The sequence below is a fragment of the Lissotriton vulgaris genome, chromosome 11 (assembly GCF_964263255.1).
Source record: "Lissotriton vulgaris chromosome 11, aLisVul1.2, whole genome shotgun sequence".
NCBI lineage: Eukaryota > Metazoa > Chordata > Amphibia > Caudata > Salamandridae > Lissotriton > Lissotriton vulgaris.
The window spans coordinates 1,109,154,375-1,109,182,146 of NC_141699.1; the positions used below are offsets into that span (position 1 = coordinate 1,109,154,375).

At 42.3% G+C, this 27,772-nt stretch overlaps 1 protein-coding gene across 1 annotated transcript in view; it reads left to right on the forward strand.

Annotated features, from left to right (window-relative positions):
* The window catches only part of LOC147684254 (putative cation-transporting ATPase 13A4), a 356,830-nt gene that overhangs the window by 307,694 nt on the left and 21,364 nt on the right, over positions 1–27,772 (forward strand). Inside the window, exons 24-25 of the mRNA XM_086944652.1 lie at positions 13,579–13,675; positions 18,589–18,661. Of these exons, the coding sequence (XP_086800778.1) occupies positions 13,579–13,675; positions 18,589–18,661 (170 nt within the window). The remainder of the gene's footprint in view (positions 1–13,578; positions 13,676–18,588; positions 18,662–27,772) is intronic.

Below are 27,772 nucleotides of genomic sequence, written 5' to 3' on the forward strand. Positions count from 1 at the left end.
CAGTGCACCATTAATGAATAACATTGTGCATAAGAAATATAAAACCACATTAGATATTTCTAACTGTTTCTTCTGTCAAAACATTGCACTATAAAGTAGGTATTTGACCGCTTTCTCAATTATGGAGACACAGGGTCACTTCTGTCGTCTCCCTCAGGGATTCAAGAGTAGTCCTGGGTTATTCTCAGTGAGGGTAACAGAGTTACTACAAACATATGATGACAAAGCATTGTCATATGTGGATGACATCTATCTAACAGATGATGACTTGGATAGGCACTGAGTGAATACCAATATATTGGGCTTCGCCCCTGAAGGGTACAAATTCAATTTCAAGAAATCAAGAATTGACCATCTGAATGTCCTTTTCCTAGGATATACGTTATCAAGCGAAGGCAAAAGCCTGGCAGCAAATTTTCCAGAGAAATGTGCGCTGCTCCAACCTCCAAAAATGCTGAAAAACTTACAGTTGATTCTAGGTTTCCTGACTTTCGGAAGAACATACATTCTAAATTACGCAGAAGGGATAAACCTCTCTACGAATTAATCAAACCTGACTTTAAAACAGTCAATTGGACACAAAAACACACTGAAATTTTGCGTTCCTTACAAACAGACATGTTTGTGACTAAACATTTGCAAACACGCGTAAACTTACGCAACTTAGTGTTCCGAATAATTCCAGGACAATGCGGATTCATGTACGTAACTTTTAACGAAAGTGAAAAAGTACCAATAGCTTACAAATCACACTTGTACCCACAAACAGAAATAAAATTCACTTCTACAGAAAAAATTCTGACAGCTGTTCAAACTGCTGTAGCAAAAGAGAGAGCCCTTGCACAGGGAAAGCGCATAATGGGCGTTACACCTGTACCTGCCTTAGAAGCAGTGACAAAAGCGAGCATTCCTAATGCTAAAGCTTTACATCCAAGATGGATACAATGGGTTAATTCTCTTGCTGCAACAGACGTTGAAAACGGTATTGATCCTTATTTGAAAAAACAAGCATTTTTACAATACGAACAAGAATGTCCTCTGCCTACTGAAATTTTGCCTCTAGAACAGTATGAATGTATAAGTAATACTGACGGATCAGCTCAACCCGCTACGAGGGTAAACAAGCCTATAATGTGGCGTGCGCGATTGTTAAAGGCCATTGGCGCGATGGCAAATTACGACCAATGGTCACTAAAACTCAATCTCTAGGAGATTGTACAGCTCAGCGAGCTGAACTACAAGCATTCAAGATGGCGCTTGAGAATACGGATCGCCCCACACTCATAGTGTGTGATTCGTATTATTGCGCTCCAATTGTTATAAAAAATTTGCGAGTCTTTATCGGCACATACAGAGTCGGCACGCTACATTCTGACTAGGGTCATGCGTTTAACTCTCGAACTTACTAGGAGGCCATGGCGAATCTGGGCGTTGCATTGCGGTAATCTAGTCCATTCCATCCTGAGGGATATTCGGTTGTGGAGACAAAAAACTGGGACATAAAGCAATCTATAACAGCTAGGGAATTAGGCTCAGGTGACGGGAGGATCAAACATCTAATAAGTGTCCAAAGTAGTCTTAACAATCTGCCAAGAAGTTCTCTAGGGGGAGTCACTCCATATGAAGTCCTTTTTGGGACCAGAATGCTAGTACCGGACCTTGATTGTCAGACTTCAGTTGTAGAACAAAAACCCCTTGATATCAAAGACCGGTTTGGCTGTTTTACAGGACTTAAATGAAATCAGAACGAAACAAAGTAACGTGTTCCTGAAGCCAACCACCACTGAAGAGAAACCGACCGTCCCAGCAAGGCCTGTCTGGAGCCCCACGCTTGGTGATCTGGTCAGAGAAAAGATCGTGGACAAGAAGGAATTTGGGCCTTCTTACAGACAACCAGTACCTGTCCTAGCAATTCATGCATCAAGAACAGTATTACTGCCACCCCTTTCTGGTAAAAAGTAGAACAGATTGGAGTCAATCGACCTGGTCATACCAAATCATGTGGCCGATCATAAGCAGCAGGCCAAGTGGACTCCACCAATGTAGCAGAGGCCCAGCTCTGGCTACAAGAGATTCAAACTGAGAGACTCAACACCTTTGAAGAATCTGCAGTGCGAAATGAAGAACTAAGCAGCACAGCTATGGAACTTATGCCTCTTGAAATCCAAATAACAGTTCGTCAAGAAACACCTGTCTACAACAAATTAGCATCTGACTACACAAATGTAACAAGTGATCCTTTGGTTCCAGCGATTTCAACTAATCCTGGTACAATCCCAACAATTGACAGAACTGCCTCTGGCTATTTCATTAACTTTGATACGTTTTCTGAGGATCCCAGCGAGCCTGAAACGATGCCAGTAAAAGAATTTGAAAGAACAAGCAACAGACCTTTTTTATCACCTGGAAAAGACTTATCTGGTTTCACCATGGATTGAACTTTGGATTGTGTTGGGTGTGCTTTTTCTTCTACTTTGGTAGACTTTGGTAATAACCTTGGGAATGCTGTTAAATGGAAGATATGTAAAAATAAACACAGCAAGTAAGTACATCAACTTACACCTCAAGCCACACAAATCATCTCATCGTGAACAAAGAGACTTGTCATCAGTGAACATCACAGCCGTTCCTATACCAGGGGATAAAGCTTGGGACAGAACTGATTATGACATTTTTAGCCCGTCAGAGCTGTTGAAGATTCCACACCAGTTCAAGATTTCCTTAAATGACTTTTTTTCATCTAGTACTTTTTCTGATGATTGGGACTTCGAGACTGTTAATAATATGAATCATGAATACGTAGAAGGTTCATCAGATTATGAACAAATGTATTGTTATAATCACTATGGTCATCATTTCTTGCACAAATTTGCAAATCCTAGAAATGTATTAATGTATAACCAATAGGAACATTGTCCTACGGCACCAAAGGGTAGCTCAAAAACATTTTTTAGAAACTTTCCGTACTTTTCAGGGTTCAATTTATCCAATCCGTAAGCATTTCACTTTAAAAATGTAAACAAAACAGGCATGAAAATTATGTTGACAAACACCAAACAAATGTATTCTGCAGCCCTTTATGCTCAGCTGTCTACACTATGTTTCGACTTCTGGAAAGACAACATTGAGACAAAAACTGTCTGGGACACAAAAGATTGGCAGGTGCAGAGGATAGAAGCTTTATTTAGAGCCTGCATCATCCCTGAGCAAATTATGTTTTTGAATGACACTGTCCAACAGACGTCTTGTCTTGGATTAGCCAAAATAAAAGCCTTGAACAATCCGTCTAAACCTACACCTACACCTGTTAGTGATAACACTTCAGAGGGGGAGGTCGACATACATTCTATTTTGCATCAGAACAGATCCAGATTGGAATAAATGGTTGATCCGGCCCACAGACACAAACAATTGTCAAGATAGATTCCTTAATAGAACAGTGGGGTTCACAGTCATTAGGCCAGACCCAAGATATGTTCAAAGACCGCATCCTGGAATAGTAACAACATACAATGTAGGGAGGCTGTGCCTTGATTGCCTACATAGACATACATTTAAGGATGTAAAACAACACTTACCTTGACTTAAAGATGGAGCTGATCTTAGGGAATTCTTGCTAGGACCAAGAACACCGTGTCATAAACGTTTTATATATGCCGGTATCTACGCTGCTTATAATGATGCATGGAAGATTATGCAAGCAGAGACTACAGAAAAAATATGAGAAATTGATTGTATTCATTTAGAGAAAACTCTCTCTTTGGTTGACAATGGGTTAACGACTCTGTCGTCCAGGATATATTCATTTGAAAGCATAGTGTCTTCTGCCATAGACATCATGGAACAGGACTTGGTCATGTTGCAACAGGGTAAGTCCCAATTACGTTCTATCATGCTATTAGGCTGGACGTTGCAAAACCTTTGTTCAGGCTATGTGCCTTGGTATTTAATCAATACTACATCACTGTTTTCAGTATTCACCTTCTCATTGATAAACAGACAAATTGGCACAAAGGGGAGCAGACTATACGGTGCTCAGCATTGAAAACTGGAAAGATTGTCATTTACTGTTGTTGAAAAGCCAGCTACTGAATGGATTATACATGGAACAATCACTCTGCCTGTTACAATTTTCCATTTTCAGTATTGCCTAAAACATATATGAGCAGGCACATATGAAAGGTTCGGTAAAAAATACATCAAGACATCTTGAAAATTACCATACACTTGCAAGGTTCACCAGCCACGGTGATTGATCCAATTTTTGGACACCTCTCGAATGGGAGTTACCGTATGTTGAATGATCACAGCTGCTGTGGCATGTTGCCAGGAATACCATATGTAGTAACTGTGTCAGCCAGGGTCACTTGCTGTATGCAAGTATTGTTTCCAAAAACCAAGATAGACTGGGAGTCGCCACTATGGCCTTCACTGAACATCTCTTCTATACAAATTGATACTCTTAACAGAATGAAAGCCATTCTTTTGCAAAAAACTGTGCCACTGACCTCGGCCAAAGAAACCTATGATCTGCAAGTCGCAAGGACTTCTGCAGAGATACATGCCCTCCACTACAAATTGCCCTATACATTTCTCAGAAATGTTAAGTCATATCTTAAACATGTCTGAAACGAGTTGTATTGTACATCTATTAAGATCGTATGTTCTGGGCTGTTAGTACCTTTTGAAGCGGTCCTAGGAATTTTTCCAAACTTCGTGCTCTCTATATTTTGGGACTCACTGCAGGGATACTATTTTTGCTCCTACTGCTGCGATATGGCAAGTCATTTCACCAGCGACACCCAGTTCTCCATGGAGATAACTCTACTGGCGAGGAAGTGTCGTGAGCGCATCGTCCAAATTTTGGGACTACCTCATCTAAGAAAATTAAGTACCACATGGTTTCTGTCATTCACACAAATTTGGCAAGATTGCATCTTACCTGTTCTAGGCTGCCGCTATGTGGAGAAGAATGCGTGTTGAACACATGTCTCACACTCCCATCAGTTATGCCAACGGATGTTGATACTTTGCTTGAACCAGTAACGGCCCATGCACTGTGTTGTCCCCAGTGGCTACTACTTCTGATGAGGGCATTCATTGAGATCTCACAGACGCAAAATGCTACTGCTGAGGTATGAGAAACGACAGGCGCACAGGTACCTTCCTATTCGATCATTGCTAATGCGACCAATGCTGAAGGGGATGCTTCACATCTATGTGTGGTAGATCTTCTTAACGAGGTAATCCAACATTCACCCACAATGGTAGACAACTTTTTTACGGACTTAGAAGATTTTAATGTTTTCTCCAAACACTAAAATTACTTTTAATTTTGGCACACAGTTTTTCTAAGTGACTCTGAATTCGACCTTCATTTTTTCAAAACAAAATTCTAACTTTGGAACTCACTTTTTTTTCTATGAATATTATTTTTTCAAAATTTGTATTTTTTGTTTTTTGGCACAGAGCATTCTGCTTAGAGAAGAACTATTCATAGAGAACTGGAATTCTTTGAAAAACTTCCAGAGACAGTATTTGACCTTGTCCATGAAATGGTTTTGGCACCTTTTTTCTTCTGTATTTATTAGCCATTTCATAAATGTATATTTTCATGATTCATTCAGATAGCATTTTAAAATTTCATCTATATGCTTAGAATGAAACATTGCATTATATGCATAAGTACAAAATCCTGCGTACTCAAAAGGAATCACAACATCAAAGTGTCAATAAATTCGAATTAGCACAAAAAGAAATTCTTGTCCACCGTCGTTTTGATTGGAGGTTCCTGTGTCTCTCCTTTTATTTGGTCATCAGATAGGACAATTTATATACAGCCAGCCGACACGTGTTTCGTTGTAGGACTGTACATAAACAGAAACTACAACTCTTCATGGCTTGATTGCTGAAATGTCAATCCCTAGGCCCATTCCCGGTGATAATTCCAACCCGGAAGGGTAACCTTATGTTATGCAATCACGAAATCAGTCGCCACCGGTTATCTCAAATCCTCAATCCGAAATGCCAATATCCAATCCTGTGGCTCAAAAGTTTCGCTCGAGTCCGTATATATCCAATTGATAAGAATTTCCGACTTGCAAAACCGTAACCACGGGTGCGTGTGTTACGAAATCCTACAAAGAAACCGAGTAATTTCCCACCGTTAGTCTTACTTAATTATTATTAATAAGTAAGACTAACGGTGGGCAATTATAAGTACAATTCACGTTGCCCTTACGTAGGCATAGAAATCAAGCCCTTGTTTAGGCATAGCCCATGCTACCCAAATACAGGCATGGCTACTTCCATCTGTTCACCAAATGTCACAACGATTTCTTGGAAAACCAGACTCTTAAGCAAAAGGGACTTGCCCCAGCCTGGATATTGATTTCTCCAAGAACTCATTTATTATGCATGAACCTCTATTCCTTAGGGGTTCATTCATGATGTTCATATATCTGACTTTACATCAAGATGGCATTCCTAAACACCTTCAAGGTATAAATATACCTACACTTGCCATAGCAAAGTACGGTGTGGTTCGGTGCAGTTCGACTACCTACTTGCCCGACGCAGCTCGCTACAGCGAGTCCTGAAGGAAGCCGAGTCTCTAGCTGACGCACTGATTAGGAAGCTGTCCTCCTCTGCCGAGAAATCCAGTTCCAGTTTTTCTAACTTCCCTTGCGGGGTGTTGGGAAATCGAGTCCCGAGACAGAGATACCAGACCTCCTTCATTCTAAGGTATGAAGCTGATTGGAACCTAGAAAACCTTTGGCACATTCTTGGCCAAAACTAAACCTATGCTAAAGACCATACTTACTTCTTCCCTCATACTAGACCTAGGTTAGGTACATTGGGGTAGGAGTATTTTAGAAGCACCAGTTGAGTATTTTAGCCTGTGTTATTTATGTATGTATTTATATATGGCGTAGAAACCATACAATGCTATTACATTAATATTTTATATTACTGTTCACGCTGTATGCATTATACTTTGCAGTCTGTCTAACAATAGTAGCAGTTCACCTCTCTTGCATGAGAAAGAAGACTGTTCAATAAATCCTTTTATTGAAACGCCTGTCTCTCTATTTGTCTCTGCAATTCTGTAGAAATGAAGCATGCACTAATGACAGAGTAAAATAGTTATCTATTGTTTCCACGACTCTGAAGATAGTTATTCCAGTCCTAGGGAAACAAAGTTGTCATGTTCATGCGGTTGTCAGAAACTAATCCTTTTTTGGGTATTCAAGAACGTTTTTAGTGACCTTTGAGCTAGCTGGCACTCACAATTAAGCTTAGTATATTCAATAGAGACCTACTGACCTAAGTCCTATGTCATATCTATAGGATATATTATTCCAATGTACAGAGCCTATTGGGAATATAGGAACTACACTACAAGCCCTGAGTGGCTTGAAAACTCCAGAGTAAAGCAAGGAAGCACAAATCACCCCCGCAATGCACAGTTTTCTTATCAATAATTTCACTGCAAATGTTGCAGTGAGATTACTAATGATGTCAAGGAAGACGCCATGAATAATGTAATCTGTGGGTAATTAGCAGTGAATGGCGAGTGTGCGAGATATAGTTACCTTAGGGCACAAGTTATAGTTACTTGAGATAACTATAAATAGTAACTGTTACATTTCTGTGGTTTTTAGAGTTTAAAACATTAAGGGCATCATTAGGATGGCGGGCCCCCTTCCTGTCGGAAAACGGGACCCCCCTGCCGTATGTGCGGCAGTCCCAGGGGAGAGATTAGGATGCACCCACCACACTGGCAGGTGTATCACACATTTTTACCATTGCAGAGGGCGATGCTTTCAGCAGCACCCGCCGCAATGGTAAAAATGCATGTTGTGCATTTGCATGCATGAAGCGGCAGGCACCGCGGGGTGCCTTTCACATTGTGCCTGCAAATGCAGGGGGGTACCATAGATAAACCCCATGAGCATCCTCCACCCCCCAACTTTCTGGGGGCCCGCAACAGGCCTCCAATTGTGAACTTCGCAGGCCTCGTTGCCACCACGGAAATGCTAATCTCCGCCTGCATACTAATATGGATGGCTGTGTCTAGCAAACACAGCCACCTTATTAAAGCCTTTTCAGCCCGGTCGACTCGTCGACCAGGCGGAAAAGAGGCGGACAGTCTTTCCGTCCGCCAGGGTCCCTCCCGCCATACTAATATGCTGGGGGGATATGGGTGGCGGGCTGGGTAGGATGTAGAGTGGATTGGCACCACCCTCATGGCGGTGGTGATCCGCTCTACATCCTAATGGAACCCTATGTTGTTACTGAACTTTCATTTAACAATAACTTTACTTTAACCTTTATTTTTTTCAGTGAATTACTATGGTTTTTTTCACATAAAGTAATATTTTATTACCAATAGTAAAGCCAACCACCCGCCGTGCACAGCCAGGCCCTGCAGCCAACACCTTGAAGGTGGTAGTCAACCCCACTCTGTGCATGGCCTTTGGCCGTGCACTGCTGGGGGTTGGCCACACTCTGGACGGCACCAACACAGACAGCAAAAAACCCTTTCCCTCTCTCCCCCCCTCCGCTTCCAACAATCGCTGGGGGGAGGCTGAGAGCCCCCTTAGTTCCACCTGCTCCCATCACGGGTGCAGGAGGATTGCCAGCATTGCTCCAACCCCATGGGAGCAGTTTCCTTTTGATCCTGCGCAGTGTGAGCAATCAAAGCATTTCCCTCCCCGAGAGCACGGGCAAGGAAATGCTTTGTTCTTCCACCGGGCGGGAGCAGTTATGTGCTCTTGCCTGGTGGAAGAATGATAGTGATTTCCCTGCCTACGCTGATGGCAGGTAAATAGATGGTGTCCTTAGTGTAGGGGACCTCGAGACACTGTCACTGAGCTGGCCGTGGGGCCCTTGTATGGCTCAGGAAGGGGACTGCACAGCCCCCTCCCCTTCTTTTAGGTTATCAGTCCCAGAGGATGTGTCCCCAAGGTATCTTGGAGGCTTGGGGAGGGGCCCCCGCGACCCCCCTTCATAATGAAATTATCAGCCCTGGGGGATGTTCCACCCAGGGCCTCTTGGATGCTTGGGGAGGGGCCTGCGTGACCCCCCTTCTTCATGAAATTATCAGACCTGGGGGATGAGGCCTCGTGGTTCTGTGCACCTGTGAAAAAATGTTTTTAAAATTTGTGGCTCTCACGGTTTTCTATTAAAAAAGGGGGGGGGGTTGGGCCCGGGGAATCAGTCTGGGTATGTTTTAGTGGGAGGAGGTGCGCAGTTTTGGATCACCTCAAAACTTTCCATGTGCAAACTATTTAAAAGTAGCACTTTTTTGGAAAGTTTCATGGAGATTCATCAAAAGGTGCCAAAGTTATCAGCAACATATGGAAACTATAGCTACCCAGTGGTGACTGCCACTGGATAGCCACTCTGTAGTCACAGTTAGGATTCACTGACATAGGATACCTCTGAATTTTGGGTTCTAATACCTTTGCGCCTGTTGAATAATCTCCACTAGACTTTGCAGACATATTCCTCTTTCTACATTAGCAAAGTATGCATTTCTCACAGAAATACTCAAAGAAAAAGGGTGTCCCATACTGTGTTTCCGCACCAATGCATTTCATATAGACTTTATACTTATGTGTGGCATGAAAATGGCTGGACGGATTTCATTGAAATTTGGCAGGATTACACATTATGGTGTGCAGAATGATCCTTTTGTGTTCTAGAGTTAAGTAGAAGAAGTATACTGTACATTATAAGGCCTTTTAACTTATCTGTAGTTGCTGTACTTTTTCAAAATTTCATGGTTCAAGTCAGTATGTGATTGGCAAATGACAACCTTTACAAAAGTTCAAGCCTATTTTGGGACTATTTTTCCTTCGCGTTCTAGGGGCCACTCTGTCTCGCTGGGCAGATTTTGGGTTGACATCCTCAATCCACACTCGGGGGCAGAATCATTTATGGTGTGGGAGCACTGTGTGATGCTGAGTGTTGTCCCCAAACCCTTTTCCTGCCCCCAAAAAAGGTGTGTGGTGCGGCTCACCAGGGCATCATGCCAGGCTCTCACCCAAGAATACGGGCATAAGTATTTTGGCACCTACGTGAGTTGGATTGAGGGTGATTACCTAAAATCTATCCTGGGGACAGAAAGGGACACTGGACACCACGGAAAAATAGACCCAAAAACAGAAGAAAGGAGGTGGACTTTCTGCACACCTAATGGTGGGCTGAGGGCATTTACCCAAACTCTGCCCTAGAGGACACAAAGTCCGCTGGACACTAGGCAAAAATAGGCCCAAAAATTAAAATGGGGGTTGGGGCGTCTCACTCAGGCATTATCATGTTATCAGTATTTCTGCTCACTGGGGGTTGATTGAGGGTACTGACTCTAAATCTTCCTGCAGGGGACAAAAAGACCATTAGATAATGGGGGGCAAAAGTCTTCAAAATTAAAAAGGGGGGAGGCAGCTCGCCCATGCATTGTGCCTTGCCCATAGTGCTGAATCGTCACAACAGTTTTTTGGTCCATTTAGGAAAATTGTAGGTAAACAGCCCTCTGACCCCTTGTTTATAAGGCCAGACAACTTAGAGTCTAGGGGACTTTGTCCCCTCCCCGAGGGCCATATTGTAAGTAAAGAGCTCCTATCTGCCACCCAGAGGAAAGAAAGACTGTTAGGGTTAATTTGGGGTGAGAGTTCAGAATGATGTCTGAGCGGGCCACCCGCACCCCTTTTACTGATTAAAAAAACTTGTGTCTAGTAGGCATACGATCCTCTGTGGGGGCATATTGGAAGCAAAGACCTCCTATCTGCGGTAGGAGGGTAGAAAGACTGTCAGGGTCATTTTGGTAATTCTATAAGGTGTTGACATCGCTCTCAGCTAGAACCTCTAAATATTGGCATGAAGAAATTATTCACAAGCATGGTTATCAGTGCATGGCGCCCGGATGCTCTCTATTTGAGATACATTATCCTTCTAAGATGGCTCCTGGAGCAGGTAATCATTGAAGCATGCTTCAGTGCAGCTTCAGTATTCCTTGGTATTTAAATCGACCAATACGCCATTTCCGACAACCAGAAGCCTTACATGGCAGGAGAGACGAATATCGTCTGGATTTCCACTGGCGTCCTCGTTGGCGGTAAGACAGCTTGCAGGATAGGATATGCGATCCATATGATGAGAAGACCTGGACGGTCGATAGTCATACTTCCACTTGATCTATGCCCTAATTACATTGTGATATTTACTTTTTGTCATTCTAGATGGCGGGTACTCACGCTATCTGATATATATATATTTACATTGCATGAAAATATATATTGAGGACACTCGAATACGGAGGCTACATATGAGAGCAATATAAAGATCTATAAACCTCAACAACTCATCGGGGCCGATTTACAGAACTAACTTAAGACACAAGCCTAAACTTACTACTTTTGGTATTCTTAAGACAAACTTAAGACAGACTTAAGACAGACTTAAAACAGACTTAAGACAAACTTAAGACAGACTTAAGACAAACTTAAGACAAAATCCTAACTTAAGTCTGTCTTAAGTCTGTCTTGAGTTTGTCTAAAGACAAACTTAAGACAAAATCCTAACTTCTGTGAATACCAAAAGTGGTAAGTTTAGGATTTTGTCTTAAGTTGGTTCTGTGAATCGGGCCCAATATACTCATACTATATAAATGTATCACAATTTTCTAAAATTAGGTTTATTTTTGTTATTATTGCTACACTGAATACGTATCAAGGGTGATGTCTTTGTAGTGATTGCCGGGACAGAAATAAAACCGGCATGGAGGTAGGGTCGTTTTGGAGATTTTCAGCATATTCTTCTGGTTCAAACTTTGGGTGCATTTGGAATTGATGCACTGACTGAAAGTTGCTCATATTACCATCTAGGTATAAATAAGCAATATTCCTGGAAGACAGGTGCACGCTGCATTCTTTTATTAAACTGCTTGATTGTAGATCACGGATCCACACCTTACGGGAGATTGCATGTACCTACCAAGGAGGTGTAAATAGTCACTTATTTAGAGGAATGATTTCACTGCACCACGTTCCACTTCACCCCATCTGAAACCCTGGAGTGCAGTTTTAATGTATAGATCATGCACGGTTATAAACAGCTTTTAAATGTGGTCTGATATGTTCTATGGTTGTGACAAAGAAAAAAAAATGATTTGAATTTCACAGTGCACCATTTACCATCTACTTGAAAGGATGCTTTGGGTTTCCACAAAGATTAACACATGTGTATAATGTGTGGTGTTCTTACACTACACTACATCTACATTTGTGTTATTTTCTACCCTGAGGTAGTTGTGGGGAACACCCTAAACAATGAAACATGTGTTGGCTGGCTGGACAAAAGAGAAAGAAAAGTAAAGACCAAGTGAACATACAGGAAATGTGTCATAGCAATTGATTTTTTTTTTATTGTACTTAGGGCCTGATTAGGATCACGGTTTTCCCGCATCCTCCGGCCGGCGGAAGCCACCGCCGGCCCGGAGGATGCGGAAAAACCACTGCGGATGCACAGAAGACCCACCGCCAAATTAGGATGGCGGTGGGTCTCAAAATCCGTCCGCTGCTTTTCCGCTGCTGTCGCCTTCCAACCGCGGCGGAAAAGCTCTAACATGGCTGGCGGTGTCTGTCAGACACCGCCAGCCATATTAGGATAGCGGAAAACATATGCCTTGAGGGGCCCGTTGCGGGCCCCCTTGGTGACGGGGGTGGGGGGTGCACATGGTGGGTACCTATGGTACCCCCCTGCATTTGCGTGGACAAAGCGGCGGGCACTGCGCGGTGCCTGCTGCTTTGTGCACGCAATTGCTGTGCATGCTTTTTTAACATTGCGGAGGGTGCAGCTTGAAGCACCACCCGCCGCAATGTTAAAGATTGAGGATGTGACCGCCAATTGGCGGTCACATCCTAATCTGCACGGAGGGACCTCTGCAGCCCCTGCGGACGGTCCCTCCTACTCTATGATGGCGGACGGACTCAGGTCCGTCCGCCATCATAATCGGCCCCTAAGTGTGTGCTAGGGCTATGTATTGTTATCCCTAATTTGAATGATACACCTGGCCTAAAAGTCTTTGCAACTTTAAACTCCTTTAAACCTGAATGAGGTGGCACCAGATTTGTTATTCGGACAAGCGATATTGCAGTGTAGAGGTGAGAAGAAGTTGCCCAGAGTCTATAACAAACAGTTGGGAACTGGTAAACAAAGCCTTTACATTTCTCCGTCAATTTCACAGCTAAGCAGTGTACCTACACTGTGGTGTTTTGTCCTAAATCTGTGGTAGGAGATGTGCTGGGCAAAGACAGATCATTTATGAAATTTTTCATTCATGCAGACAACAGATCATGAGTGGTTAGTAGTGTTCTCTTCACATTTATAGTGCATTGACACCCTTAGGTCCTGTAGCTGTCACTTATAGCCACAAAATGAATAAGCTGTGGACTGTGCTTGCTGTACACATGTGTTTTTTTATGCGTTTGCAACTGGTAGTGGGAACAGAAGCTTTGAAGTACTGTTTGATTGCCTAATCCTCAACAAGTGATCTTTGTGTTTTCTCACCAGGGAGGGGCGCTGTGCTCTTGTGACCTCATTTGCGGTGTTTAAGTTTATGTCCATGTACGCAACTACATCCCTGATCACGCAGGTTCTATTCAGCTGGGTATGTTTTGAACTCATGGTGACTTCTGATATGTTCCACATGAAACCAATCAATATTGGGGGGGTGGAATAACCCAGGGAAATGGAATGAGAAGCTAAAGTGTTTATTTCCCTAAATCCTTGTGATTATGGAATATATGAAATATCATCATCTAGGAATCTTTGAAGAAACAGAACCTGTCAGTACCCGTAAACTCCTGTTGTGTCCCCCAGGTATTACCTCATTGTTTGTTATTACAGGATAGAGAGGGTTCCGAAGTGTAGATTCTTAAAACAGTTCAGATTGTTGAAACTATGGTTCTTCCCTTACTGTGATGCAAATGGATGCTCTTTATTTGTATTTAATGTTTTACTTTAATCATTTTGAAATGTTATACTTATGGACGTGATGTGCATTGCTCCAAGTTGGTAAATAAGAATATTTGAAGATGGGTGGGGGATCACTTGAAGACAGATTGATGGACTATAATTGTTGGAGCCTGAAAAACACACTCAGATAGTGATTTACACTCACAACAGATTGTACTCAACCTACTTGTACTTGAAAAACTCCTCTGCTTCAGACATCCAATGCCTCAAACACTACCCGAACAACTTCCAGACCTGGCTGTCCAGCATCTACCTTAAGTTCAACTATAATAAGACAGATTTCCTCTTAATTGCAAAGAACAACAAATAGGCAACAGTACAAATCTGGCTCTGTGATACGAACCTTGACAGCTTCAAACCCCAACTTTCACTCAATGCCGAGACAATTGAATTCACCCTGGACACCAACCTCACCCTCAAGGAACACTGTTACAAATGGGGGTCTCTAGATGGCAGAGGGAAGAACCTTTGTCCAAGTAAGGACCCTTCTTCCTAGTCAGGATAAGGGAGTTACACTCCTAAAATAACCCTTGCTCACCCCCTCGGTAGCTTGGCACGAGCAATCAGGCTTATCTTAGAGGCAGTGTGTAAAGCATAATTTGCCAGAAAGTTAATGAACATTCACCATATAAAATCGTGACACTACTGATGCCTTATTTATCACATAGAAAACAATGAGTTGGATGAGTGTGATGTCCAAAAAATATAATAAAAACAATTCATTGCTTCAACATGCATGTGAATGAGGGAGGACACACATGGGCTCAGCACAGGCTTTTCTTAAGTTGCTTGATACATACCTATTCATGTGCAGATTTACATCAGCTGTCACTATTCTCCAAGAAACAAGAGCTGTAATATAGCCTTGTAACCCGCAGTAGCGCGCTTGCTATACCGGCTATTAAAGGCCTGCTTCAGCGTTAAAGGCCCGAGCCGAAAGCGAGGGACTTTAACAAGGCAGCGGGACTTTAAAAGCCAGTATAGCCCTGCTACAAGGGCTATAAGGCTATTGGAACATTCTGCCACTAGAAGGCAGAATGCTCTAAGAAATAAAACAAAGCCTTCAGGGAGCGCGAGGGGATTGAACTTCCCTCAGGCTCCCTGAAGCCTTTGTTCACAGCCAGAGCTGTGAACAAGGATACATTGGAATGTTGGAACTCCGGGCTTATACCAGCCATTATAAGTCTGGAGCACTACATTGTTTTCAATGGAGCTTCCAACATTCCAAAGTTCTAATATTCATTGTTCATCAAAGAGGAGCATTAGAGAAAAAAATATGCATCAAGGGTACGGTCGACTCAACTATACCATTTCCAAAAAAGCCCTTGCTGCACATTACACATCACGCTGGAAGTTTTAGGGGTACCCCACTTCTTCTGTTTTGGTGGGGGAGGGTCTAGTACCTACTGATGAAACATCCCATGTTCATAAGTGTAGAGAAACGGAGCTCCTGTGCTAAAAAGTGATTCTTACAAATGTTAAGACAAATTAAAAATGTGTCTTTATGAAGTGCCTCACGTAAGCAACCATCAAGGAGCAATTGGTGGTTTCTCGCCGAATAGCTCCACTCTCATCATCAGCACTTTCCTAGAAAGGAACAAAAACGAACAGCCAAAACATGAGTAAGAAAGGAATATATGTGTGTGACCTAAAAACTACTAACAGTATACAGTGCACATCTGAACATATGTATTCCCTATCGCTCCTCGTTTAGAGAGGAGAGGATTCTTCCTCACAAGCACTACAAAACTTAAAAATGAGTTACGGAAGAGCAGACTGCACATGTCTTTAATTTGTAGTGCCTGCACTCATAGTTAAAAAACCACACCACATTTAGGGCCAGATGTAGGTAGGCGTTTACCGGGTGGTAACGGCCGAATTCGGCCGTTACCGACCGGTAAGAGCAATTTGACATGTAGGTCCCTGTATTTTACAGACTCGGTAAATTTACCGATAGGTAAATTTACCGAGTATGTAAAATACCGAGTCGGTATCATTACGGATTCCGGTAAATTGGTATGTAGGTGGGACTCTTCTGAGTCCCACAAGCAGTACAAAATCGGTATTTTACCATCAAATACTACTTGATGGTAAAATACCGTTTCTGGTGTGCATGCACATGTGTGCATGCACACCTATGCCATATGACAGGCAGACCTGCCCTTAGGGCAGGTATGCCTGCCACATGGCACCCGAGCCTCTTTTGGGGGTGCCAGAGGGTGTCAAAGTGACACCCCCTGCACCCTTGTGACAGTCGGTATTTTCCGATGTGGTAAATACCGACCGGTAAATGCCCAATCAATCCTATGGGCTTCAAAGCCCATAGGAATGAATGGGCATTAACTGGTCGGTATTTCCCGCATCGGAAAATACCGACTGTTTCCGATTCGGTAATTGCACATCTGCATTTACCTACATCTCGGTACTTTTATTTTCCGACCTCTGAAATACCGAGTCGGTATGACTCGGTATTTAAGAGGTCGGGAAATAAAATTTACCTACATCTGGCCCTTAGACCATTTTAAGCGGAACGGCAGAGATGTTTCATTGCCACTTCACTGTTTTGCAAATTTATCAGGGCACGGGGACCCCATTCTACCTTTAAGATGCACCGGACCTGCAGGTTGCAAAAATAGGAGTGGACAGCATATAATATAGAGAATACAAAAAGTAAAACAAGAAAGAAAGTTTTTTTTAGAAAGGCGTAACATTTAGTCACCCAAAGTGATGCTTCACAATGAGAGCAGTAAGAAAGCTCAATTAAAGGTGTTTACATTTAGCTGAGGAGGAAGGTATTACTCATTAAATGTGCTCTATATCACCAGGTAGAGTTAACCATTCATTCCGAAACAGAGATATGCAGGGGATAGTCCAAGGATGTATATACCCTTGGAAGTAATTGCACCTTGAAAGAGCTTAGGAACGTAAGCCTTGAAGACTAGAGAACCTAATGAAAGCACGCGGATGGAGGCTTTGATGACAGCATGACTTGGAGAAGCATCTGGGCATGGAAGTCTTAAAGGCTGTAGGAACACAAGTATGGACGCCTTGTGCATGTGAGAATAGAAAACCTGGAGGCAAGAGGACCGTACGTGGACCCTGAAATTAAGACTGAGAGGACATAGGACCTAGAGGAGAACCCGACCTGGCAATGAAAGCTTTTGAAGCATGTGAGCATGGAGAAAAGGAGAGTTGGACATTTTGGAAGCTCAAGGATCTGAGGAAGAATCTCAGGAGGCGAGCATTGGATGCATCAAAGCTGGTATTGTGAGCACAGCCTGGGAGACAGTCTAATCTCCATGATGCAGCTATAGAATCCTAGAGTAGATTACCATCACAGCTATGGAAGGCAGGCTCAACAGGACAAACAAAATGATGTTTGATGTGAGTTCCAAAGCATCCTTATAAAGCAGTGAAGAGGCGATTCAAACAACCTTTTTTAATGCAGCACATAGCTTCCTGTGCTATGAGAATACTAGCACACCTGGCTATACCCCAGAAAGCAAACTCCTTCGATTTACTCCATGCCTGCTCCAATATGTCAAATGAGGGGTCCAAGGGTGGGTGGGTGGGCGTGCTTTGTTGTTTTCTCCCTCTCTAAGCACTTTTCATCCTTTTTTAATGTTGCATCAGGTACGGTCTAAGAAATGCACTCAACTGAGATCAAAGGTGGACTGGATCCTCCAGGTTCCCCCTTAAACACCGGAGTTTAATGGAAGAGAAGCACAACTGTTTGAGATCAGGAGCATCTTCCTGTTGGTCCTAACCTGGGCCTGTTGCTGTGGTGCACATCTGGGCTGCTTGGCCATAGTAGCTCTTCTGCAGCTAACAGAGTTTGCAATGGAAGAAGTCACACAACATTTGGATCTGTTAGCATTGGTGTTCTCACTTTGTAAAGATTTTTTTTATATAAATATATAAACATGATATAAACAAGAACAACTCCCCCGCCCCACAAATTCCACCACAAAAAGAGTGCTATTTCGGGTAGGAGCAAATGATGAAATTCCAAAGACGGGGAGTGAAGTTCGGCATTTTAGACAGAGATCCCATCGGTTGAGTGTCATGTCCATGTTTGTTGCCTGACTGTGCTCTCCTATGAATCCATTTGCTTCTATTATTCTGCTCATCCATCATGTGCATGGGTTAAAATTGATCAATAATGTACGTAATCAGCTGTCCCGATCAGTCACTGAGCATCTTTTAATAGGGGGCATGCAACTGATGTCTCATATACCACCACTTCCTTGTCCTTCTTTAGAACTGTGCCACATAACACAGCTGTGCACAAATGCACTCAAAAATAATATGTTTTTAATTTAGTATCCATGTGCATAACTGTAATGTTTAATCTCTAAAATGAATCATTAGACTGATGTCATTTTGGGGGTCATCTCGGACCACATATTGAACCAGAAAATCTGAATTGATGACTTGAATTGTACACCACAGCTTCTCTTGAGGCACAATGAACTAACTGTGTGCATTGATATTCACAATAATAGACTTTTTATTTGTTGTACTGTTTTTCTTCTACTATTACAGAACTTTGGACTCTTTGGAAGGTGCCAGTACCTCATTGGGGATCTTGCGATCTCAACAGGGGTGTGCTTAACAAGTACGATTTTACACTCTCTCCAACTTGAATTCAAATGTATTCTTATTGCCTGATATTCAAAAATGCATTTTGTGGTAGCCCTATTCCACTTGTGTGTGTATGGAATTTTCCAAAAATTTGCATTACACATGAGCATATACATTTGAAAATATACAACTATTTACCCTATTTAAAGATTAATCAATCATTGATCAGCTCAGTGCCATCACAAAGAACCAGGCTACTGGCCAAGACGGACACACTAGAGGGCAAATGCAAAGGCCATGTCATTGGGGGTGTCTCTGATGAGTAATATATTTGGTACCCAGTCACATAGGCACACTCACACCCCTAAATTCCTACACCCACCCAAAGCACAAACACACACACACAGGCAAATGTTTCTACATTCATAAGATCAGATAGACATACACATGAGAAGAAGCAAACATGAGTGCAGCTATCAACAGCAATCTATATAACAAAAACAATACACCCTGATAGTCTTTGATAATAACATCCACTCTTAGGTTTATCTTAAGAAGGTGATAAATAAGAACAAAAGCCTCTATCCAAATTTCTCACCAAGGGGGCCATTAGGATGGCGGGCGGACTTTGCCCGCCCGCCATCCTCACAGTACTTGGGAGCGCCTGCCATAAGGGCGGGGATCCCGTGGGGGCATTAGGATGTGCCTGCCACAGTGGCGGGCGCATCCAGCATGTTTAACATTGTGGCGGGCGGTGCTCTCAGCACCGCCCGCCACAATGCTAAAAATGCATGTTTGCATTTGCATACACAAAGCTACAGGCACCACACGGTGCCTGCCACTTTGTGTATGCAAATGCCGGGTGGTACCACAGGTACCCCCCGTGTGCACCCCACACTTCTCCTTCACTCCGGGGGCCCGCAGGAGGCCCCCAAAGTAAAGAACGCATGCCTTTCCGTGGCGTCATTGCCGCCACGGAAAGGCATCTGCAGAGGCCCATCCTAATATGGCTGGCGGTGTCTATTAGACACCGCCAGCCATATTAAACGTTTTCCGCCCCGGTCGGAAAAGCAGTAGGCGGTCTTTCCATCTGCCGCGGACCCCCGAGCCATGCTAATATGGCGGGGGTCATTCTGGTTAGGATGGCAGGTGGATGGCCCCCGCCAGGCCGGCGGTGGCTACCGCTAGCCTGGCAGGGGCAATCCGCCCACCATCCTAATGGGCCCCAAAGTGTGGTCAGCAATCCCCAAAGTGATGGAAAATCCATTATGAGATTCTGGATCATTAGCTGAGGCGAGAAAAAGACATGGGCTCACTGCCACAAAGTTAGTAAAATGGGCTTGTGGTGGAAAATGTCAGTAAGAAAACCTGGGCTTAACCTGTAGTAGCAATTCCATACAGCAGCTGGCATACTGACAGAGAAATGTGTATTCAATTTTATTCAGCACCAAAAGAACATTGAGGAAAATAAAATAATAATGATCATAAACCAATTTAATAAAAAATGAAGAAATATATATGATTAAAACAACACCAAAATTACAAAAAATGGTTAAGGGGATCATGAGAAATTCATTTCTGATAAAAATGCCAAAAAATCTATTGGGAACTAAGATGGTATTAATGTATTTATTTATTGAATGTACTTACACAGCTCAACAATGATGCCATTTGGCATCCTGGCCCAGAGCAAAACTACTGGGAAAGAGAACAGGGAAAAAGTCAACATAGGCTAGCTGTATTAGAAATAAAGGTGTTACAGAAGGTCAGAGTGAGAAATTGGGTTGTTGGTTGTGGGGGTTGAAACTGTACTCAACGACAGTCAAAGGATGAACCACAAAAGTCACTAAATTAACCTATGCTTTACCCCTCAACAGCTTGGCACAAAAACGGTCAGGCATAATTTAGAGACATGGAGTAATGTATTTATGCAGCACTTAAACAGTAATAAACTGAAAACACAGCAAAAGAGAAATCACATACGACTTTAGAATAATAGATTCCATATTAATAATTTATTTGTCATCACAATAACAAAAATCCAATCAGTATAACCAGCATTATGAGTTTGTAAGTTTTAAAGTAAGAAATTGCATCTAAACGATGAAAACAACAAACGCAAACATCTAGTCGCTTTAGGCTGGGGCAAAGTCAAAATTTATGGCCGACTGCGATGGAGCGCAGTTCTGATACACGGAGTGGATTAGGCACAGTCTCTGCTTACCTTTAGGCTTCAAATAATTTTTTAAGAAAAATGACTGAGAAGGTAAATTTCAGCAGGGCAACTGGTGGCGTCTGAGGAGGAGGCATTATCATCAGGGATCCACTGGACGAAGTCACGATTCAGTGACTTAATATCGAGTGATATAATATAGAATGCCCACAATATCGACTCCAAAATATCGAAGGACAAAATATAGAATCTCTATCTACAAACAGGTAAGTACTGAAATATCGAATCCAAAATATTGATTGTTAAAAATATAGTTAATAAAAATATCGATTTTTAAAATATATAAAAAATAATATAAAATTAATTAAATATTAAAAACAATTAAATAAAATATGCTTAAAACAATGTACAAAATTTTAAATATAAAAATAATAAATGTAATGTAAAAAATGTAGAGAATTTGTTGGATAGCGAGAGTGTATAAATTACTATTCCCACTCCAGTGAGTGCAATAGTAGGGAAAGCATTGGATAGCGTAGGGGCAACAATTACTATTCTCACTCCAAAGAGTGTAACAGTAGGGAAAGCGTTGGATAGCTGAGGGGTGAAAAATACTATTCCCACTCCAGAGAGTGCAACAGTAGGGAAAGCGTTGGATAGCGTAGGGGTAAAAATTACTATTCCCACTCCAGTGAGTGCAACAGTAGGGAAAGTGTGGGATAGCGGGGGGTAAAAATTACTATTCCCACTCCAGAGAGGGCAACAGTAGGGAAAGCGTTGGATAGCAGAAGGGTAAAAATTACTATTCCCACTGCAGTGAGTGAACAGTAGGGAAAACGTTGGATAGCATAGGGGTAAAAATTACTATTCCCACTTCAAAGTGTGCAACAGTAGGGAAAGCGTTGGTTAGCGTAGGGATAAAAATGACTATTCCCACTCCAGAGAGTGCAACAGTAGAGAAAGCGTTGGATAGCGAAGGGGTAAAAATGACTATTCCCACTCCAGTGAGCGCAACAGTAGGGAAAGCGTTGGATAGCGGGGGGGTACAAATTATTATTCCCACTCCAGAGATTGCAACAGTAGGGAAAGCGTTGGATAGTATAGGTGTAAAAATTACTATTCCCACTCCAGAAAGTGCAACAGTAGGGAAAGTAATGATTTAATATTAAAATTAAATTAAATTAATTATCAATACCAATAAAAACATGTATTAAAAATAATGAACAATTAAAAAAGAAAATTACCAAGTAAAACGTTAATTACTAATAATAAAAATTAACTACCAGTTAAACAATTAATTAATAATTAATACAAATTAATTACCAATTAATAATTAATTATCAATTAATTATCAATACATATAAATACAAATATTGTTTTACTTTATTACAATTAAATCACTTCCCACCCTATTCCCCTATAAACCCACGACCCACTCGAAATAAATAAAATTAACATAATTATCAACTAATCAATTAATAAAAAATAATTACCAATTAACAAAAATGAATTACCAATTAATAAAAAAATAATTACCAATGAATACAAATTACCAATTAAAAAATAATTATCAATCAATTAATTATCCATACATATAAATAAAAATTTATATTTAATTTACTATAATTAAATTAATTCCCACCCTATTCCCCTATAAACCCACAACCCGCAACGGAATTAAATTACACAAAAATTCTATTCCATAAAAAAGTTAAACATTCATTACAAAATTAATAAATTATTTTAATACGTATACTACAATACATAACACTAAAAAATGTGATATTATGAAATCAATATTTTTAATTCGATATTATGGAATTCGGTATTTAATACCCTAAATTCGATATTCTGGGCTGTCTATATTTTTGATTCGATATTTTGGGCAGTCTATATTTTGGAATCGATATTTAGAGTGTTCACCGAAGTCACAGTGAAGTTTAATACGTTCGGGCTTAGTCTCTTTTACAGAATTTGAAAGTCTCTAGTGGACAAAGCTGCAGGCTGTATTCAACAAGGGCTCTACTAGGCCTGGTACCCTTTCTGTAAGGACAGGTTTTACTGCTGCAGGAGAGAATGTATAAGACACACAATTGATGGACGGAATGCAGAACAAATCAAAACATTCAACCCCAGTCAAGAGATCTGGGTCATATCCAACATTCTTTTGCCCACCATACCACCCCAGGTTTAAATGTAGCGGGAGCTGCCGGAAAATCAGACCGACCAACAATGTCTCTTGGGTGGATCATCAAGCACGTAGAACCTGGTTTCCTTTTGGTTCTCAAGGTTCTATTTTGTAAAAAACTCCCAAGATTTGGGCTATTTGGGCTCCTTTAGCACCATGTCTATATGTCCAGGACTGGAGAGGAACCAATTGAAGAAATGGAATTCCCTCAGGCTGGGTCTAGGTGCGGTTTCAAGATGGTTGGAGCCATTCCTGTCCCTGAGCACTTATCAGGAAGCCAGCCAACTAGCTCTTGGAATCACCCTGGAAGTCTTGGGTTCAAGCAGGAAAGCAGATCCGAAGGTCCCAGGTGGCAGAGCAGTCCTCTCTGGGTACGGGAAGGCTGCAGGCAACATGGTAGCCATCGTGGTGCAGCAGGGAAGACCTCTGAAGTACATGGCAGGCAACAGATAGCAAGGCAGTTCTCTGAGAGCCTTTTCATGTGTCCATAAGTGAACTGAAGAGTGGGTCTAAGGGTCCTTTTATTATACCTGGCACCAGCATTCAGGTGGAAGAAATGTCTGGGGATTTCTTCCTACTGAAGATTCTAGAAGGTCTCACCTTACTATCCTGTTCCCAGGCTGTCTGGGGGCACCATAAGCTAGTGTGAAGTTCCTTGAGTCTGAGCGGAGGCAGAGTTTTTGAAGTGCAAGTATTTTTGTGCACAGTTTTCCCCACCCCCTATCCTGCCAACACCAAGACCCTCTATTTTTTCGCTGTCTGGGAGGCATACACAAAGGCCAATTACCAACTACACCTAGCCATATGACCCAGGTAACCAACAGCATGCACAAGATGTTTAGGACAAGAAAAATAACATTTTCCAAAAGTATCTTTTCAGAATTGTGACTTAAAATCGGATTTTACCAGTAAAGAGGATTTTAATTTACAATTCTTTGGAGACCAAATGTGATATTTCTGCCTGCTCCCAAACAAAAGTTACCTCTTATTAAATAAAATAAGGGATCCCTATGTTATCCTATGGGAGAGGTAAGCCTTACATTAGTGAAAAATAAATTTGAACTACAATGCGTCCTTCCCTACAGACTAAGGGCCTACCATAGAGTGGAGTCATATGTAATAACAAGGAAGTTCAAGACCTAGCAAGGGATTTATTTTGCCAAGTCGAATTAGCAGTGTAACTCTGCATGCAGGCTACAGTGGGAGGCCCCGGATATGTTTTAAGGGACTCCTTAAATGGATTGCACAATAAGTGCTGCAGGCCCACTAGCAGCATTTGATTTATCAGCCCTGGATATATAGTATACCACAGTGGCAGGGTCAATTAACTCTCAGGCAGGCAGTCTGAAATACTTCTAGTGTTCCTTGTACTTTTCTCGGGGGGCCTATAGCACAAATAGAAAGTGAAATTAGAGAACTTTGAACCTGCTTTCGGCTCCAGTCAAAAGTCCCAATTTCTTAAGTTGCTGGATATTTCCTTTGGTTTATTCCTAAGATTTACTGACAGATGGGGAAAACACCTAGCGTAAGAGTCCACATTCATCAGTGGGCAGGAGGCTCAAACACATTCTCCTGCAATGACGTCCAGGACAGTTCCCAATGCCAGTGGGTTTGGTAGTTCTTCCGCACAGATGCCCTTTTACAAGAATAAGCTTGTACCTTCTGTTGCTATGCCACTTTTCCACCCTTTGGCTGGCACTACCACCACCACAGCTTGCTTGTGCTACTGTGGGTGTGGGGACTTCAACCCCCAGGCTGCCACATGGCCCGCATGCTGCCAACCCTGTTCCCAAGCACCAGAAGGAGCATTTATCCAGGCCAGGGCTCCCACTGTGCGGGACGTGCGTGGGGCCTACTGTGTCCGTTCGAGACTGGAAGAATCTGGGCTGGGCCCATCCTCTTTGCTTGTGTCTAGGACTTTCTATCATTTCTCCAGGGGGACATCATTGTGCCCTGATTTGGATGTACCGAGCATCTTACAGCCTCACAGTCGGGTCTCCTGAGGCAATTACAGCGGCTGAGGAATGGTTGAGGAGCCGGTAGGAAGGCGGCTTGCCTCACTCTGAACTTTATCTATATTGGTATTAAGTGCCCTGGATGAAGGACATTTTGCAAGTTGCGTGTCCCTGTACCTTAATAGTCTGGAGAAGCTCTTTAATATAAATAATTCAATCAATTATAAACCGCGCCAGCTCCAGGATCTGTGCCCTGTTATTTAGTGCATTAACTCGGATAACTTGGACTTAATATGGGGCAGCGTAAGCCAACGTTAGTCCCTGGGAGGGCTCTGGCAGGAACTTCTGCCTCAGGGGTAACCATGGACTTGTTCCTTCAGTGAGCCGCAGCAGTGCTGGACAAGAAGATTGAGCTTGTAAATCAATGGCTTTCCAGGTCCCCTGTTATTGTCCCACGCCTCATGCTCGTCTTTGGCTAGTGCTGATGGTGATTTATCAAATCCAGAAATTAACCCTGAGATGCAAGAGGTTGTGCAGGATCTCACTGGGTTAAATAGCCATTCGACAGCTCAACAGCTACCCCTTTCTCCTGCTATCAATTATTAACAACAAGGGGGATGACAAAGTACCCTCATACCAAGGGCATGCAGCATCCACTTCCAGCATGCATCCGGTTAATTTAAAAGCCATTGGTCCGACCACGCAAGGGAGTTCATCAGTGGCTGAGCAGGGCAGTTCAGGGACAGGTACAAAAAGGAAATCCCAAACAACGGGGGGAAGGCCAAAAGATCAAAACCTAACCTCTCACCCCAAGAATCCCGGACTATTCAAACTCTGACTAAGGCAGATTTGAAGGGTTCATTAGAATCTCTCCAGTAGACGATGAGGAACATGGTGGACTCCAATTTGGGTTTGATTATTCAACGCCTGACATCGATTGAAAAGGGCCTATCTGATCTCAAACTCATCTGTATTAATTGGTGGGGTAATCATCCACTCATTACTAAGCCCCCCATTGGCTTCTCTAAGTTTGTACAGCTCTATTCCAACAGGCAAACTTATAAACACCAGGGGACAACCACAGCTATCAGGGGGACAGTATCCGTAAGTCAATCAGCACCCATCCTGTGTGTAAACCACAGCGATAAGCACAGGCCGGCCACACGTGTTCATCCTAAGTTGAAGAACCATCTACTTGGTGGGTATTTACAGGGGGGAGGGAAGCCCACCATGCAGCACCTTCCAGTTATTCATCTGCCAGCAGAATCAACTCTCTATGTAGTGATATTATGGAATGTGCCAGCTCTCCCCCAGGGTACCATTGAGGACTTTTTTCAACTAAGGAATAAAGTCTTACATTGGTTATCGCGCACCATCACCTTAGGAATGAAGGTGGAGAAAAACATCAATATTGTGCAAGAGTCAACTGGGTCGGCAGTTCTCTCAAATCTTGTATGGGCAATTGTGTACTTAAAAACTTTAACAAGACCCACATAGCTGAAAAGATTCTGTTTACAAATCTGCATCATTCCCCTCTTGGTCTTGGTCTTAAGTCATCTATCAGGGTTCTACCCCTTGGCTTCTTTCATGAACCAGAGTCATTGGGGCGCAATCATACGAACATTGCCAACATGGCCCCATTTGACAGACCGATGCCGGTAGATCTGTTTAGCAGGAACGCTTATCCAAACTTGCCTTCTACTTCAGTCCACCCGAACCAGATGCCTGTTCGTCGACAGGAGTATGGACCACCCTCCCTGGAGTTGTCTAATCGGTTCAACTTGGTTCGCAACGATTCGATCGTACATTTTTCATACGAATCATGCTACGGGATTCAAACGTAATTGGACGAGTCATACGGAAAGGGCTACAGATTTGATTCGGTTGTACGAATTAATTTACCGAATCTGAATCCGCCCCTGATGTTTCCTTTCCCATATTCTCGGGTACCTGGCAGTGGAAGTCCAGTGATTAAATCATTGCCTTCTTGCCATTAAGTGAAGCATTTTGTTTTCTCACAGGAAAGGTATTCCACACTTCTTTAAATAGCTAATTACTGCCACTAGGGAAGGAAGAGCTTGACCAGAAGCCAATTAAAAAAATCTGTGGAAACCACAGGCGTAGATTTTTGAAGTACATTACACTGAATAGATTTTTAATATATATTATAACAGTCTGCTGCTTATTAATGTAGTTTTTTTCCTAACCCAATTTATGCAAATTATGGCCTTTATTGACAAGTGGGCTTTTATTATGCAAAAGAACTACCACAGTTTAATAAAGAGAAGTAAAAGATGTGTATTCTATGACTGTAGATCCTTGCCAATCTAAATATTTGACATGACCTATATTGCACACTCTGCACCCAGATGTAATGGACTTTGTATAGATGACTTAGCTAATGTTATATGTAGGCCTCTAATCATGTTAGAAATTAACTTCCTTTGATGCATGGCTGCTGCAACTTAGCTCACAGCAGTTCAGGGCTGCAGTGGAGGCCTGATGTAATGATTTTAAAATACACATGTGGGCGGTGTCCATCTACACTGCTGCCCACATTTGATATTCACCTTTTATGGCATGGGTGCATTTCTGCATAGTATTACTGTGGTCTTAATTACAATTTAAATATGCCACTTGGATATAGCCAATCTTTGACTGTGTTATGTGTGTACCAAATTGTATGAATGTTGGGTTTATCACTGTGTGTCGCATGTAAATAACCACAATGTTTTTTATAAGTGTGCAGTGCCACATCACAATCAAGTGTGCAGTATCGTAATGCTAATACTTCAATATGCAATTTTTTTATTTTTTCTTAAAAAAAGA